This window comes from Zootoca vivipara, chromosome 15 (assembly GCF_965207765.1).
Source record: "Zootoca vivipara chromosome 15, rZooViv2.hap1.1, whole genome shotgun sequence".
Taxonomy (NCBI): Eukaryota; Metazoa; Chordata; class Lepidosauria; order Squamata; family Lacertidae; genus Zootoca; species Zootoca vivipara.
The window spans coordinates 10,672,349-10,689,844 of NC_142598.1; the positions used below are offsets into that span (position 1 = coordinate 10,672,349).

The 17,496-nt window shown below is 48.5% G+C and overlaps 2 protein-coding genes across 5 annotated transcripts in view; both read left to right on the plus strand.

Annotated features, from left to right (window-relative positions):
• The first annotated feature begins 8,190 nt into the window (after nt 1-8,190).
• Nucleotides 8,191-9,189, plus strand: LOC148683374 (uncharacterized). The gene has a single exon (XM_088658791.1). It carries the CDS (start codon nt 8,282-8,284, stop codon nt 9,125-9,127), a length of 846 nt encoding a protein of 281 aa, XP_088514917.1. The 5' UTR covers nt 8,191-8,281; the 3' UTR covers nt 9,128-9,189.
• Nucleotides 9,190-10,875: 1,686 nt separating this feature from the next.
• CYP4F22 (cytochrome P450 family 4 subfamily F member 22) overlaps nt 10,876-17,496 on the plus strand; it is a 45,814-nt gene continuing 39,193 nt past the window's right edge. For 2 of the 4 annotated variants that reach the window (XM_088658789.1, XM_088658787.1), the window contains exon 1: nt 10,876-10,988. The gene's annotated coding sequence lies outside the window, so the exon portion shown is untranslated. Of the gene's footprint in view, nt 10,989-11,320; nt 11,461-17,496 lie in introns of those variants that run through there. The other 2 variants (XM_088658790.1, XM_088658788.1) reach the window with 1 other exon arrangement.

The window sequence follows — 17,496 nt, forward strand, 5'->3', positions numbered from 1 at the left end:
AAGGTAAACAACGTTTCCGTGCGCTGCTCTGGTTCGCCAGAAGCGGCTTTGTCATGCTGGCCACATGACCCGGAAGCTGTCTGTGGACAAACGCCGGCTCCCTCGGCCTATAGAGCGAGATGAGCACCGCAACCCCAGAGTTGGACACGACTGGACCTGATGGTCAGGGGCCCCTTTACCTTTAACATGCCTGTTACAACCCTAAGTCTTCCCAGCTTTACAAAACAGCCCACTCAGACTAATGAAAACAAGAATAGAGTTTTCATTCACACAATAATCGCCACTGCTTAGCAAGGATTACCTGTGAGATTATACCTGTGAGATTACCTGTGTATCTGAAGAAGTGTGCATGCACACGAAAGCTCATACCAAAATATAAACTTAGTTGGTCTTTAAGGTGCTACTGAAGGAATTTTTTTATTTTGCTTCGACTCAGACCAACACGGCTACCTACCTGTAACTGTGAGATTATAGTGAGAAGAGTTAAATGATCCTTATTTATAAACAGATTTCCCAGTTTTTCCTGTTCCCCAGCTCTCAGGGGTTATCATGACAAAACTCTAGCTTTAAGCATCCATTATTGTAAATGAGATGCCTGACCAATCGTGATACAGATGGATAATCAGTTCCGTACATGATTCTAAGCCCTCGTTTGATATCCTACTTCCTTGTGGATACACAGTCAGAAGGTGCTTTGGGGTTGCAGTGTGATTCATGTTGTCCTCACAGCACAGATGCTTTCTGACAAGTATAATTCAAGGCCAGAACCACCCAAGGAACAAGCATTCTCAAAACATGAATGGTGATATTTCAAGGCAGTGGAAAACCCATTGCCTGGCTTGGCTTCGAAAAGCCAGTGGGTCTCGATTGCTGCAACTCCCTTTGAGAGCTTGAGTCTTGCTAAGATGTCAATCCTACCGGTACACCATGCAGGATAAAAAGGTAAAGGGACCCCTGACCATCAGGTCCAGTCATGACCCACTCTGGGGTTGCGCGCTCATCTCGCATTATTGGCCGAGGGAGCCGGCGTATAGCTTCCAGGTCATGTGGCCAGCATGACAAAGCCGCTTCTGGCAAACCAGAGCAGCACATGGAAACGCCGTTTACCTTCCCGCTATAGCGGTTCCTATTTATCTACTTGCATTTTGACGTGCTTTCGAACTGCTAGGTTGGCAGGAGCTGGGACCAAGCAACGGGAGCTCACCCCGTCACAGGGATTCGAACTGCCAACCTTCTGATCAGCAAGCCCTAGGCTCAGTGGTTTAGCCCACAGCGCCACCTGGGTCCCTTCAAAAGGTAAAGGCACCCCTGACCATTAGGTCCAGTCATGACCGACTCTGGGGTTGCGGCGCTCATCTCGCATTATTGGCCGAGGGAGCCGGCGTATAGCTTCCAGGTCATGTGGCCAGCATGACAAAGCCGCTTCTTTGCTACAAATCCTACACCATGCAGGATACCCTGTGCTTAATTGGAGAGGTGCTTGGGCAATCTGTTGGGGGAGAAGCACTCCACCCCCTTGAGAGGAGCCAGGAGTCCGCACCCAGAATTGGAAAATGTTTTGCCCATTGATGCAGGTTGCTCAGAGAGAGGATGGCAGGCCTGGACGTGACTTGGAGCTTTAAGCCAAATACTAAGTGTATATTTTTCATTGTCCTTGCCAGATGGTTTCTAGCGTCATGCAAGATAACAGTATTCTTTGGCAGTCATCTGTAAACATTGTAGCAGTGCACCCTGCCTTGAACTTTCATGCGCAATGGCAAAGATTGACATAATTGTACATTGAAAGAAGAGGATCGTTCTAGTACACAGTGACGTTATTCTAGGTCTTGCCCCTGTGCCAAAACACCTCTCCTTGTCTCTTCGAGGAATTCCTCGCCACCACTGAAGAAAATTCCTGAGCTACGGTAGTTTAAATCACCTAAGTGCTGAAGTCAAGGTAGTGGGAAAAGGCAAGCAAACTCACACTGAGTTTTGCGAGCTGTTGCTAGCTTCTCTCGCCACAGCTTGCCAAAGCATCACTGGAGGTGGGGCGTGTGCATTTGAAAGAGAGAAAAGAAACAGAGCAATGCAAGCAAAGGGAATCTGTGACATCAGAATTGCTGCCACATCAGCATGGGCATAACCTGATTCTCCTGGGTCAGGCCAGACCCCATATTTCTCCACGTTTAACGGTTGAGATGGATCATATACCACAAAATCAAGATTAAGCACCTGAGAGCCCACTTGGATCAGTCCAATATCCTATCTAGTCCAGCATCCTCTGCCCCCAGGTGCCAACCGGAGAAATACACACAGAGGCCCTGAGTGCAGAAGCCTGCCTACACTGTTGTTCCCCAATAACTCAGAGCCATGGGGTAATTAAACGAGTTACAGTGGTGCCTCGCTAGACGAATTTAATTCGTTCCACGGGTCTTTTCTTATAACGAAAAATTCGTCTAGCGAATCCCATAGGAATGCATTGATATTTTTTTTCCCATAGGAACACATTAATTGAATTTCAATGCATTCCTATGGGAAACCGCGATTCACTAGATGAATTTTTCGTAAAACGAATTCGTCTAGCGAGGCAACCTCCGCTCGAAAAATCCTTTCGTTAAGCGGAAATTTCGTTAAGCAGGGCATTCGTTAAGCGAGGCACCACTGTATGGCCAATTCACAACATTTGTGAAATCAGCAACAGTTTGCACCATTGAGCTGCCATTATGAATGTTCCAACTTAGCGTTCAATTCATAATACATCAGGTTTGGGGTTTTTGTTGAGTTTTGTGGTATTTTATACGTACATCTTTTTGCTGTAGCACCTTAAAGACCAACTAAGTTTTTATTTTGGTATGAGCTTTCGTGTGCATGCACACTTCATCAGATACACTGAAACAGAAGCCACCAGACCCTTATGTATATTCAGAGGGTGGGGGTGATGGGAATGGGTGATGGGCTGATAGGAGTGGTAAACCTGTTGATGACTGTTAACGACTGTTAATGACTGCAATTGGTCTTGCGGGGGGGGAGGGGGGAGCAAGGGCTGAGGTGCTAAGGAAAGCTTGATCATGTATAATGAGGATAAGAATCCTATGTCTCATACCAAAATAAAAACTTAGTTGGTCTTTAAGGTGCTACTGAAGGAATTTTTTTATTTTGTTTCGACTCAGACCAACACGGCTACCTACCTGTAACTAATCTTTTTGTTGTGTTGTTGTTTTTAAACTAGGGCAGTTCTAATATCCACCCCTAAGCTTGGTTTCACAGCACTTTTTTTTTTTACCCAACAAAGCACAGCGTGCTAGAGCTGGAAAGAATATCACAAATGACTTGGCCCAGCTAGAATTGCTCTGTTATCCTTTGTATAGCACCAGGAATGTGCCTGGCTCTTGACACATACGGTAGTTAACTTTCCTTCCCCTCTCCTCACCAATGTCTCAACAAATGAAACTGATATGTAAAAATGCTAAGAGAGACATTGCACATATCCTTGTAAACCAAGAAAACCCTTAATAAAAATTATTTTAAAAAAACAACAAATGATTGTCACTGCAAAACAAAAACAAAACAAAAAGGCAAGTCCCTCGCTCTGAGCACTCACAATCTGCAATTTGACAGGAAGGAAGAGAGCAACCAGATACAACCAACCAATCAGGTTGGTTCAGACCTGTATTGCACTTTGAACAACTGAATGCTTCCTTGACCTTTGCAGTTTATACTATTGATTCAGGGCAGGTCCACTTACGGGCAGGATCTCAAGTTCAATTGAGGTAAATTCACAGTTTGTCAACTGGAGATGTCTCCAAATAGTGAAGCCAAGGTTTAAGGTGCCCATCCCAGCCCCAGCTTTGCAATATCCTTATGTGGGTCCCTTCTTCAGTCTTCAGGTAGTGGCTAAAAGCAGGGAAGCAGGGAAAAAAAGGCCTTCCTTTTTCTTCTGCTCTGCCAATTATCAAACCAGTTCCAGATTCTGCCTCCCCCACTTCGCTCAGATTGCATAGATCTTTCTGGTGCCAACTTAACTGTAAAAGGTAAAGGTAAAGGACCCCTGACAGTTAAGTCCAGTCACAACTCTGGGGTTATGGCGTTCATCTCGCTTTACTGGCCGAGGGAGCCGGCGTTTGTCCGCAGACAGTTTTTCTGGGTTATATGGCCAGCCATGGGCGTGGGCAGGGGGGCAGCAGGGGGCAGTTGCCCCCCCCTAGAAGCAGGGCCGCTGGCCAGCCTGCCCCGCTGCCGTCTCCCTTCTCCCTGGCTGGTTGTGGGGCGGGTGGAGGGAAAGCCCCAGAGCCGCGCAAAGCGGTTGCCTGGCTTTCCCTCCGCCCGCCCCACAGCCAGCCGGCTAGAAGGGACGTCTCTTTTCTCCCTTGCTGGCTGTGGGGTGGGCGGAGGGAAAGCCAGCCAAACGCTTTGCGCGGCTCTGGGGCTTTCCCTCCACCTGCCCCGGCGATTGCAAAGGGGGAGGAGGGGATCAGAGCAGCTCGATTTCGGGCTGATCCTGGCTCCCCCTCGCCCCTGCCGATCGCGGAGGGGGAGGAGGGAGTCGGAGCAGCCCAATTTCGGGCTGATCCTGGCTCCCCCTCGCCCCTGCCGATCGCGGAGGGGGAGGAGGGAGTCGGAGCAGCCCGATTTCGGACTGATCCTGGCTCCCCCTCGCCCCTGCCGATCGCGGAGGGGGAGGAGGGAAAGCTGGCCCTGCTGTGGCCCCTCCCCCTCCCCTTGGCCCCGCCCCTTGCCCCCCCTGATTTTCATCCTGGCTACGCCCCTGTGGCCAGCATGACTAAGCCGCTTCTGGCGAAACCAGAGCAGCACACAGAAATGCCATTTACCTTCCTATCTAATTGGACTGGCATGCTTTTGAACTGCTTACTCCATCATGGGGGTTTGAACTGCTGACCTTCCAATCAGCGGACCCTAGGCTCAGCTTAGCTGAAGACAATGCAAAAGACAGTAACCTCGAGCACACAGTAGAGCCCGGTGTGGACAAACCCTCTTGCTGTTGTAGTCTAATAATGCATCCAATGCAGGCAATTTTACTACAAACCCCATAATTTGGAATCTCCTCCACACCTGTGCCAAAGTTTTTGCAGTTGTTTTGGGGCATCTTGCGCTGAAAACCCTGCATTTTGCAGCACCTCACAAACCGAGTCATTGATACATGAACCTCGGGGTTAACTACGAACCCCAACATTTTGAATCCCCTCCAAACCTGTGCCAAACTGACAAGTTGTGCATCACAATATTGAGTACGAATTATGGGGGAAGTTGTGGGAAATAAATATGAATTTTACAGCATGTTATGCGATAAAAGAAAATCTGATGGAAATGGCCCATGGATGGTATTTAACACCTACCAGATGGGCGAAAATGTCTCAAAGAAGAAAAAAGGTATATGTTGGAAGTGTAATGAAATTGAGGGATATTTTATTCACATGTGGTGGTCCTGTAAAATAAGTAAGGGATATTGGGAAACTATATATAAGGAATTTAAAAAGATACTTAAAAAAACTTTCCCCAAAGCACCGTAGGTTTTCCTCTTGGGGATGGTAACGAGGTCCCTCCCCCAAAGAGTTTACTACTATATGCTACTGCCACAGCTAGAACCTTATTGGCACAAAGGTGGAGAGCAAGTATAGTACCCACTAAGCAAGAATGGCAGTGTAAAATGTTCAGATATGCTGCATAGCTGCCAAGTACCCCGTTTCCCCCGGGAAACCCCCGTTTTTACTTACCTTTTCCAGTGGTCTCCCGTATCACTTCGTCTCCCGTTTTTCTCCGTTATTTTCTCCTGCCGGCGGCCTTTCCCCCCCCCCCAATTTGCCCTTCTATGGGCACCAAAAATGGCCGCCTCTGGCTTCTAAAGTTGCATCTACGCATGTCCGGAAGTGCATAGACGCGACTTCCGGTGTCGGCGGCGGCCATTTTTGGTGCCCATAGATGGGCGGAGTGACACCGGAAGTTGCGTCGACGCACTTCCTGACATGCGTACAAGCGACTTTCAAAGCCGGCGGCGGCCATTTTTTGTGCCCATAGAAGGGCAAAGCGACACCGGAAGTTACGTCGATGCAACTTCCGGTGTCACACGGCTGCCGGTCCAGAATTCTGCAGTCCGGGACTTGGAAGGTAAGGATATGCTGGCCTGGCTGGTCTGACAAACAGGATAAGAGAAAACGAAGAGAAGGAATAAAAGGAGGAATGGATAATGTTTATTGAATATTTTAAGAACCAGTATAGACAAATACATAGCTTAGCAGGTCTCAAGTAAATCCAGCAGAGTTGAAATAGAGTTTTTAATAGATAACAATTTGGATAATCAAAAAGATGTTGTAAGAGAGAGGGCTTGCAGAGAGCAGCCCACTCTGCTTACTTCCATCAGATGGGAGAGCAGCAGCAAGTCTGGGAGTTCAAATCAGGAACAGGAAGGGTTAAGACGGGTCCAGGGCTCTGCAGAGTCCTGGTGGCTCAGCTCCAGGTTGGTAGCAGGGAAGCAGGGGAGCAGCTAGCTTCAGCAGGGGCTGGAAAGGAGGGAGGAGAGAGAACGGCACCTCAGGAGCCTGGTTTGGGACCACGGAGGACCCATAGAGCAAGGAGGAGGGGCGTTTGGATGCCCAGTCTTAAAAGGGGGGTCAGAGCCCACGAGACGCCATTGTGGGCTTCTGCCCCATGCAGAGCAGACATGATTTGAGACATCTCACCACTGTATATAGCATGCACAATAAAACTATGAAAATCCAGAGGATGTGTGGAGTGCTTACTCGGGAGTAGCCAACACCCCATCTGTGACAGATGTGGATTATGCAGAGTAGCAGAAAAGCAAAGGAACCAGGAAATGGGTGAAAGGGAAGTCATATGATATATGTATGCATGCCGTATTTGGTACGAATAAGCTCTCTGTTCCGGTTTTTAAAAATGCAAATAAAAATTCACCCAAAAAAACCCCTGTGCAGTTGTTTTGCAGCGCTCTGCAGCAAAAACACTGCATTTTGCAGCACCCCACCAACCGAGCCATTGCTACGCCAACCCGAGGTCATAGCTATCACCTCAAAACCCACCGTTGTCCACAGCGGCGTAGCTAGCCGCCTGGCCACCCGGGGTGGCAAACCTGAAGGCACCCCGCCGGGGGGCAGGGTGTCCGTCGCACACATGCGTTGCGCATCATGACGTATGCGTCACGACGCACGACACAAGTGTCACGACACATGACGCATGCGCACACAGGAGCGATACGGCGTGGCACTGTGGTGACACAGCAGGAAGCGGCGGGCGGTGTCCAGCAGGCCTCCCCCTCTCCCTCTGGCCCTCCCTCCACGGTTCTCCTCACAGCCAGTTTGCGCTGGCTCCTCAGGGGCTGGTCCTGCTCAGGGCCAGCTCTAGATAGACCCCCGGTGGCGCGGTGAGGTAGGGCGCCGGGCCGGTAGGCCGGGCGCCGCGCGGAAACCATGCTGCGCCCTGCGAGGGCGGGGGCGCCAGAGCGATCTCCGCCCCTCAGCACCAGGGCGCGCAACCTGCTCAAAACTGCCCTGGTCCTGCTCACCCACTGCCTGGCTTTCTTCAGGGCCATCATGGAGGTGGGTGAGGGCTGCACTGCCGGCGGAGGGCGGCTCCTCCGAGGGCGGGGGTGCCAGAGCGATCTCCGCCCCTCAGCACCAGGGCGTGCAACCTGCTCGAAACTGCCCTGGTCCTGCTCACCCACTGCCTGGCTTTCTTCAGGGCCACCATGGAGGTGGGTGAGGGCTGCACTGCCGGCGGAGGGCGGCTCCTCTGGCAGGGAGGAGACGCCATGGAGGAGCTGGGCTCAGAAGCCGCCGGAGCTCTTTCCGCAGTGCACCCCGGCCTCGCCTCCACCCCCGCCACCCCCGCCCAGCCTGCTGCCCCCTGCCCAGCCTGCCGCCTGGGGCAGCACGTCCCCCCCCGCCCCCCATTACTACGCCGCTGGTTGTCTGATTCATTCCAAGCCAATGCCAAAGTGCAGCAATGGTTTTGCAGCGTTTTGCAGCAAAAACCAGGCCATTGACTGCCATCTCTTCACTGACACCAGATCTTTTTAATCTGTTTGTGATTAGTCTATGCTCACTTGCAGCTGCAGGATTAACAGAACTGCTTTCATTTCCCAGGGATAGTGGGAGAGACGCACCGAGACTTTGGAGGAGCTGTGTCAACTGCTTGGTGTTGGCATAAAACCCGATCCCCTCTGGGTGTCCTGCTGCTCAGGTTTCCCTGGAAGTGAAGGAAGGTGCCCATCCCAGGGCAGCCTTGGAATGCTGTCCAAACCCAACTTGTGCCACCTCTGTGGAAGCACAAAATGGTTGCTCCGCCACCAGGCCTCTTTCCAACCAGAGCTCCGGCCTCGGGGAAGCAGCAGCAGCAGCAGCAGCAGCACAAGACTCTCCTACCCGAAACACAGATATTAGATGTCTCCCATGCTGCCCCAGTTCTGCCCATGTCCTGCTCCGAGGAGGACCTCTCCTCTTCCTCCTCTCTGGTCTCCAACCCCCGCACAAGTCCTACTGCCAATAGCGCAAGTACATTCCCCAAGTCCAGCTCCCTCAGCGATGATGCCATCAGCTTGAAGACAGCGAGCAGCCTCAAGTCAGGATGCTTAGGCCCAAACAAGACCCCATCGCGGAAGTCTTCCTCTCAGCTCCCTTTGCCTCCAAGCAGGAGTACAGGCTGCTGCATCGTCTCCCATTTCCCAGAGGATCGGCTTCCTCGGCCCGGAACCTCACTTTGTGCAACGCAAGAGGCCGGCTGCTCCACGCCACCTGGCTCGCTGAAGTCTTCCTCCTCCCAACTCTCCTCCTTGCCAGTCCCGAGACCTCTTGGGGTGGGGGAAAGGCAGCCGAGGGACAAGGAAGACAATTTTGAGCAGCAGCTGTCCAACATGGAGGCCAGGCTGAAGGCTGTCCAGGAGCAGCAAACTCTGTGGCTGCAGGAGCTGGTGCCGGTTGTGCGGCGCGTTCGCTCGGAGCTTGCCAACATCGGTCAGAGCCTGGGCAGGCTAGTGCAAATGTTTGACGCTCAGGTGCCTACCTGCCCACACTTCCATGCCACTCAGGAGAAGGCAGCGGCCAAAGCTGAGAGCAGCAGAGCAGGAGGCAAGCACCTGTTCCACCCCACCTTCACCCGTCGCCCCTGCCAGGAAATATAAAGGGAACTCCAGTTCTGTACAGACACAGAGCAGTTTCCACTATATAAAGAACAATGGTTTCAAAGTTGTTTTGTGTTGAGTGACACTCTCACCCAATACCCTCACGCTGTGGGCAACAGGAAAACGAGGAAGGGGGCACTAAAGGGATAAATGTAGAGTTCTGCACTCAGGCAGGAAGAAGCAGCTGCACCAATATAATATGGGGGACACCTGGCTTGCCAGTAGTACATGTGAAAAGGATCTAGGGGTCTTAGTAGGCTGCAAATTTAACATGAGTCAATAGTGTGATGCAGCAGGAAAAATGCAAATGTTATTCTAGGCTGCACTATACAGAAGGATAGTGTCCAGATCAGGCACCACCAAACTTCAGCCCTCCAGATGTTTTGGACTCCAATTCCCATCTTCCCCGACCACTGGTCCTGTTAGCTAGGGATCATGGGAGTTGTAGGCCAAAACATCTGGAGGGCCGCAGTTTGGGGATGCCTGCGGTCCAGATCAAGGGAAGTAATAGTACCACTCGATTCTGTCTTGGTTATACAATACCTGGAGTCCTGTGTCCAGTTCTGGGCATCACAATTTAAGAAGGATTTAAGCAAGCTGAAATGTGTGCAGTGGAGGAGAACCCAGGTGAGAAAGGGTCTAGAAACCAAGCCTAAAAAGAAACAGTTGAGGGAGTTGGGTATGTTTAGCCTGGAAAAGAGGAGACTGAGAGGATATATGATATCCTCCTTCAATTATTTAAAGGGCTTTTGCTGCCCGACTCCCCATGGGACTCTGAGTCCCCTAAGTCCATGATCGCTCAGAGAAGGAGGGATGGAGGCAGGATCCAGCAGAAAGCAAGGGAGATGTTTATTTTTCTGTTGCAACAGAGTTCCTTTCCCTCCTTCCAAGGAGGGAGAGAACCTGAACAAAAGTGTGCACTGCAGGAACCTTTAAAGACTTTTGACAATGTGCAACCCCCTTAGTCAAAGACCATCCCAAAATCACCATACATACCGTACTCTAGGCACGTCCAACAGGTAGATCGTGATCTACCAGTAGATCACTGGATGCCTGTGGTAGATCAATGGTAGATCACTGGCTCCCCCCCAAAGAAGCTCAACAACTTTGGCTCCCCTAAAAAAAGCACCCCCCAAATGGTGTTCTCCGTCTCCCTAAAAAAAGCTCAACAAAAACTTTGATCTGAAGGACTTAAAAAAGGGCCTTCGTCTTCCCCAAATAAGCTCAACAACTTTGACCTGAACCCCCCAAAAGGGGGTAGATCACTGCCAGTTTTAAACTCTGTAAGTAGATCGCAGTCTCTTGGGAGTTGACCACCCCTGCCGTACACCATAGAAGGCGGGTCTACAGCAGAAATCCTGTCTGCCAATGCCAGGATACCTGATAATGGTCCCTAGCTGCATTATCTGGGCAGCTTGGCCATTCTTTTGTGATGGTAAATACTTTAGTTCCTGAGTCCAGGTCACAGGCTCACCCTATTCATACACAAATACATCCTTAAGACAAGATTTGTAAGCGAAAAGACTATGGGAAGGCTTTCCCCGTTTGCCTCCCTTACTGCAGAAGAATATTTGAGGTCATTGGGAGAGTCAAAATGGCTTCAGGATTGCTCTCCTATTTCAGACACATGGTTTACAAATTAGAAATCTTATAACACCAGGAAGAAATGCGGGGCAAAGGGGAGTGTGGATGAGCCCGGAGATGGGTAAGGCCACACGGGGGCAGAAGCGCCTCATCTTTGCCCCGCCTGGAGGGAAGGCGGGGCATGCTCAGGTGGCTCCCAGCTCACTTCTCACCTGGGGGAAAACACAGAAAGAGACGGAGAAGAAAAGGGAAAGGGGAGCCGCACGTGCGAGGCCAGGTAAGGAAGGGAAGCCGTGCGCTGCAGGGGCACTCTTTGGAGAGAGATGCTTCGCCCCCGCTGAACTGCCGTCCGCGTTCCTCGCGGGTCTCCAGCCATTCCGACGAGACACGTTTTCTGGCTTTGGCAGCGCAAGGTCCTGCGCCAGCTTGCAGCAGTCCAAAGGGCATCCTCTCCGGGTTGGAGAGGCGATGCCGGAGGCTCCTGGGCAGCCCAGATCCCGCCGAAGCGCCGCCTCCCTCCCTCCCTCCCTCCCTCCCTCCCTCGCCCCCCACCCCGCGCACCTGCTTGGCTGCATTCCTGGCATGGCTGGCTACTACCTGCCAAAGCAACGTCGGGAAAGTGGCCCCGAGCAAGGCGGAGCGGAGCGGAGCGCAGAGACCCCCGCAGGGAAAGGGAAAGTGGGATCGGGAGGCGCTCGGTCGGTCGGTTGTTGGCTTTCCTGCTGTGCGTAACGCGGAGTGTCTCTCAGGTTTGTATTTTAGAAAGGAAAGGGGAGATAAATCATGAAAGCATGCAATAAAGAGGAAATAAAGGTTGCAAAAAGGGCACAGCAGCTGCCTCCCCTAGATCCACTTTTTAAAAAAGCATTGAAAGTACTCAATTAACTGAGGTTCTGCCCCCCCCCCGCAGGAAACCTGCCCCCCAACCAAAGCCTGCCTCTCGTAATGTCCTCTTTTGGGGGGTATATTTACCCATGATTTCCCCCCAAAAGTACCCTACCTGCTAATAACAATAACAATAATAATTCATACCCCACCCATCATAGCTGTCAAGTTTCCCCTTTGCTCGCGAGGAAGCCTATTCAGCATAAGGGAATTTTCTTTTTAAAAAGGGAGAACTTGACAGCTATGCCCCCCATCTAGCTGGGTTTCCCCAGCCACTCTGGGCAGCTCCCAACAGAATATTAAAAACACAACAAAATATCAAACATTAAAAACTTCCCTAAACAGGGCTGCCTTCATGAGTCTTCTTATTTCCTTGACATCTGATAGGAGCATAGCTGTCAAGTTCTCCCTTTTTTTTAAAGGGAAATTCCCTTATGCTGAATAGGCTTCCTCGTGAGAGAAGGGAAAACTTGACAGCTATGGATAGTGTGGGATGCAAAGGGTTAAGTGCAGTCAAGTCACAACAATCCCTAGATAGTCCACTTGGAGGACTGAGGAGGAGGATATGACTAAGCGTAGTTTCCTCTTCCTTCACATGCAAATGAGTTGAGGAAGTGGCAGATAAATCCTGAAGGAAACAGCCATTTTCCCTCTCTTGGACCAGACCTCTTGGACTACACACATCTTAGTGAGTCTCTCCCTCAAGGCCTCCAGCCTAGAGAGAGAGTTGAGATGGAGTCTCACTTCTTATAAGTGAACTTCACAATGTATATATTACCTTTTAACTAAGCAAGTCTACCTCTTGAGTGTGCTGTACCTCGAGATGCTTGTAAGTAAACATCTTTTATACTTTTAAGAGCATTGTGTTGTGTCTTTTCTTTTAAGAGGGAAAAAGGGGAAATACCAGGAAAATACACTTTATTTTAGTGGCTTAAATCAAGCCTGCGCAAACGTTCTTCTGCTGTGTATTTTGCAAAAGGGGAATGTTTTACTCTGCTAAAGTTTTGTGCTTGCTAGCGCAAGCGGGGATAGGATATATTAAACAATATCTCCTCATCCACATTCCTGAACATTCCCATATAGGGTTATGGGCCCAGAGTTGCGTATTTTGTGTATTTTTGAAGGATTGATTTGGATTGTGATTTTGAACTCTGTAGGATTTTTCCAGTTAGGATTTCCTGGTTGAGCACATGGTCTCTTTGTTCTGCAGTGTGCTTGGGGGATTAACTACCCCTCCCCTCCCTCAGAGTTTACAGCACTGAGAAAGCTCAGAGGTAGTGAAGATATTTTTGAGATTTTGAATTTGATTTTTGAAAGATTTTTGAATTTTGGAAATTTTTGAAGTTTTAAGATGGCAAGCTCCAGTTTTGATAGTGAGGCAAGACCAAGTTTTATGCTGCTGGATGACAATAATTTTGTGCAGTGGAAGCAGCGCGTTTTAGTTTATCTTGCTGCTAGGCGTGTTCTGCAGGCCATTAAGGAAGAAAAGCCTACAGGAACCGATGCAGAAGCTTTAGCTAAGATAGAAGCTTGGAGTATTAAAAATGATGAAGCCAAGCACATAATTTTGAGCAGTTTGAGGAATGAGCATCTATCAATGATAAATTTTGAAGATGATGCATCTAAGATCCTAGAGGACATTGAACGCATTTATGCACAATCTACAGAGAGTTCCTATAGATACTTGTTGGATAAGTTACTCAAGTTGAAGATGAATTCTAGAGAAGAGTTTACAGAGCATTTTAAGAATTTTTCTGAGATTGTTCAAAGAATTGCCCTTACTCCCAGAGCCTTTGATGATGTGACTAAAGTAACGTTTATGCTTGCATCATTGGGACCTACGTTTGCTCCATTTAAAAGTATAATGGATCACACAAAGGATTTAACTTTTAATGAGCTTATCAACCATTTAAGAGAGGAATGCAGAGATAGCCTTGATTCTCAAGAAAGGAATCCAAGGAGGAAGGATAGCAGCTATGCATCCAAGCATTTTGGAAAGTCCAGACAGACATCTAGAGAAATAATTTTTTTTAAATGCAATGGGAAAAACCACATAGCAAGGAACTGCAAGAGTCAAAATGGGGATAAAGTTGAATCCCACCCCTCAAAACCACAAGGTGTTAAGAAGGGGAGTCATGAGCAAACCATGTTGATGCAGGAGAGGAGTTTAGCTGTCCAGGATTGTGAAAATAAGCGCAATAAGTGGATTCTTGACAGTGGAGCGAGTTCTCATTTCTGTTATGAAAAGGAGTATTTTAATGAGATTAATGGGGATGAAACCTCTGAAATTGAGATTGCTGATGGCAACATTGTAAAGGCAATTGGTTCAGGAACTGTGAATTTGAAATTCAACGTAGATCATGAAACAATTAATACTAAGATAACTGAAGTTAAGTTTGCACCAAAGCTTAATTGCAACTTACTCAGCGTGTCCAGTTTGGACAGGAAAGGTTTTAAAATTACATTTGAAAAAGGACAATGTATTGTGACTAAGCATGATGAAGTTTATGTTCAAGGCACACTAAAGGATGGTGTATATGAGCTTAATGTTTCAGAGAACCAGCAGAACCAGTCTGCAAAGGTGGCGCAACCAAGTCAAAAGGACGAAGGAAGTCTGGAACTCTGGCACAAGAGACTTGGACACAGAGACACCAACGTTATTCTGGAACTACAGAAAGGTGATCTTGTGAGAGGTCTGCAGGTAAAGCAAAGCAACACAAATACACCAACATCAAAATGTATAACTTGTGTTAGTGAGAAAGCAACTAAACCTTCTTTCCCACGTTGTGCAGAGAAGAGAAGCACTAAAGTATTGGACATTGTCCATACAGATCTATGTGGACCAATGAATGTGTCTTCTCTAGGAGGTAATAAATATATTTTGATATTTTTGGACGATTTCTCGAGATTCTGCGTAGCCTACTTTATCAAGGAGAAGAGTGAGACAGTGGAATTGTTCAGGGACTATCTTAACATGGTCAAGAACAAGTTCCAGCGAGCCCCTTCCATTTTAATGTCCGATAATGGTGGGGAATTTTGTTCACATGAGATGCAGGCCGTCATGGCTAGAGAAGGCATATCACACGTGACCACAGTTGCCTACACACCCCAACAAAACTCAATTGCAGAGAGGAAATTTAGATCCATTTTGGAAATGACAAGGTGCATGCTAAAGGAAGCTAACTTGTCACACAGGCTGTGGGGTGAAGCGGCTCGTTGCTCAGTCTATCTTCAGAACAGACTGCCCACAAAAGGCGCAGAGCGCACACCATTTGAACTTTGGCATGGAAAAGCCCCAAATTTGTCACATATACGTGTATTTGGAAGTTTGTGCTACTATCATGTGCCCAAGGAGCACAGACACAAACTTGATTCCAGAGCGAAGGCAGGGATCCTAGTTGGGTACGCTTCTGGAGGAAAAGGATATAGAGTCTTGGATCCGCAAACTGGCAAGACAAGTTCGCAGCATGTAATTTACTTCGATGAGCAAGGCAAAGTTGATACAAAGGACACTGCCATTGATTGTTCCAAGGAGCCACAGGATGAGGAATTTGTGATTTTTCCTTTTGAACCAATACAAAGTACTAATCCAACTTCTAGTGTCGTAGCACCCCCTATAGGTGACACCCGAGAAGACGTGGAGGTCCAGGCCCCTGGCAGCACCAGAGACGAAGATGATGACGAGCAGCTGTATGGGGATATGCCACTGCTGGAGGAGGATGAGGAAGCTGATGCGGTCGAAAGACCAGAGGTCAGACGCTCATCCAGAACCAACAGAGGTGTTCCACCATTACGGCTGTCCTACCTTACAAGGTCGGCGTCTCCACAGGAACCTTCCAAATGGGAAGAGATAGAGAGGATGCCACCAGATGAAGCCAGTCTCTGGAGGAAAGCTGCTCAGGAGGAGATAGATGCACTTCATCGGAACAGGACCTGGACACTCACAGAACTACCTCCTGGTAAGGAAGCAATTGGAAGTAAATGGGTGTTCAAGGTTAAAAAGGGTTCAGAAGGGGAGGTGCAACGCTACAAAGCTAGGCTTGTGGCACAAGGTTTTTCCCAGAAGTATGGAGAGGATTACGATCAAGTGTTTGCACCGACAGTTCGATACAGCAGTGTCAGACTACTTTTAAGTATTGCAGCATCTAAGCAAATGTCAGTTTACCATATTGACATTGCGACAGCCTTTCTTCACGGCGAAATTTCTGAGCAGATTTATATGAAGCAGCCCAAAGGTTTCATTAAACCAAATGAGGCACATCTAGTGTGCAAGCTGCAGAAAGGACTTTATGGTTTGAAGCAAGCAGCGAGGGCTTGGAACCAGAAACTCCATGAGATGCTGGTGCAGCTTGGGTACAAGCAAGGGACTGCTGATAAGTGCTTGTACACCAAACAAAGGAATGGACAGTTTTCGTACATTTTAGCCTTTGTTGACGACCTTTTAATTTCTACGTCAAATGAGAAAGACTATAAAGACATAGTCAAACACCTCAACAGGGAAGTAGAGGTCAAGGAACTTGGAAAAGTGAAATACTACTTGGGAATTCAAGTTGAGAGAGAAGAGGATGGATCGTTCTTACTCAGCCAAAGGCAAAAGATAACTGAACTGATTGAAAGCATGCAGATGCAGGACGCACACCCAGTTGCGACACCGATGGCCACAGACTTCTTGAAGAATCAACAAGGTTCGAAGTTGCTGCCAAACAACACGCAATACAGGTCAGCGGTCGGCAAACTTTTGTATTTGGTTACCACATGCAGACCTGACCTGGCAAGTGCAGTGGGGATCCTAAGTAGGAAAGTAAGTTGTCCCACTGAGCATGATTGGGCTGGAGTTAAGAGGGTTGTTCGTTATCTAAAGGGAACCATGGACTGTAAATTAAAACTGCCAGCTGTCAGAGACCCTAAACTGCTTGGGTACACTGATGCGGATTGGGCTGGGGACAATAAGGATTATAAATCCACAAGTGGCTATGTTTTTATGTATGGGGACGGAGCTATTGCATGGGGCAGCTATAAACAGAAATGTGTAGCTTTATCGTCCACAGAATCTGAGTACATTGCGGCTTCGGAAGCTTGCAGAGAGATCCCCTGGCTGGATCAGCTCCTGAAGGACTTTGGCGTGCCAAGAACGGGACCTGTCAGCTTGATGGAGGACAATCAGAGCAGTATGAAGCTGACACAAAGTGAAAAGTTCCTTGCACGCACCAAACACATTGGGGTCAGGTACCACTACATACGCCAGGTGATCGAGGATGGACTTGTTGAAATGTGTTACTGCAACACTGACCAGATGACTGCAGATGTCCTAACAAAGCCCCTGCCAAGAGAGAAGTTCCAGGATCTTCGTGGCAAGCTGGGACTCTTGGGTGGTTGATTAAAGTTATTTATGTATGTTTTTGTGTATGTTGTGAATTGCCTGAGAAGGGGTTTGTGGGATGCAAAGGGTTAAGTGCAGTCAAGTCACAACAATCCCTAGATAGTCCACTTGGAGGACTGAGGAGGAGGATATGACTAAGCGTAGTTTCCTCTTCCTTCACATGCAAATGAGTTGAGGAAGTGGCAGATAAATCCTGAAGGAAACAGCCATTTTCCCTCTCTTGGACCAGACCTCTTGGACTACACACATCTTAGTGAGTCTCTCCCTCAAGGCCTCCAGCCTAGAGAGAGAGTTGAGATGGAGTCTCACTTCTTATAAGTGAACTTCACAATGTATATATTACCTTTTAACTAAGCAAGTCTACCTCTTGAGTGTGCTGTACCTCGAGATGCTTGTAAGTAAACATCTTTTATACTTTTAAGAGCATTGTGTTGTGTCTTTTCTTTTAAGAGGGAAAAAGGGGAAATACCAGGAAAATACACTTTATTTTAGTGGCTTAAATCAAGCCTGCGCAAACGTT

Coding starts and splice junctions, on each gene's coding strand:
- LOC148683374 (XM_088658791.1), top strand. CDS start 8,282: ATGGTTGCTCCGCCACCAGGCCTCTTTCCAACCAGAGCTCCGGCCTCG.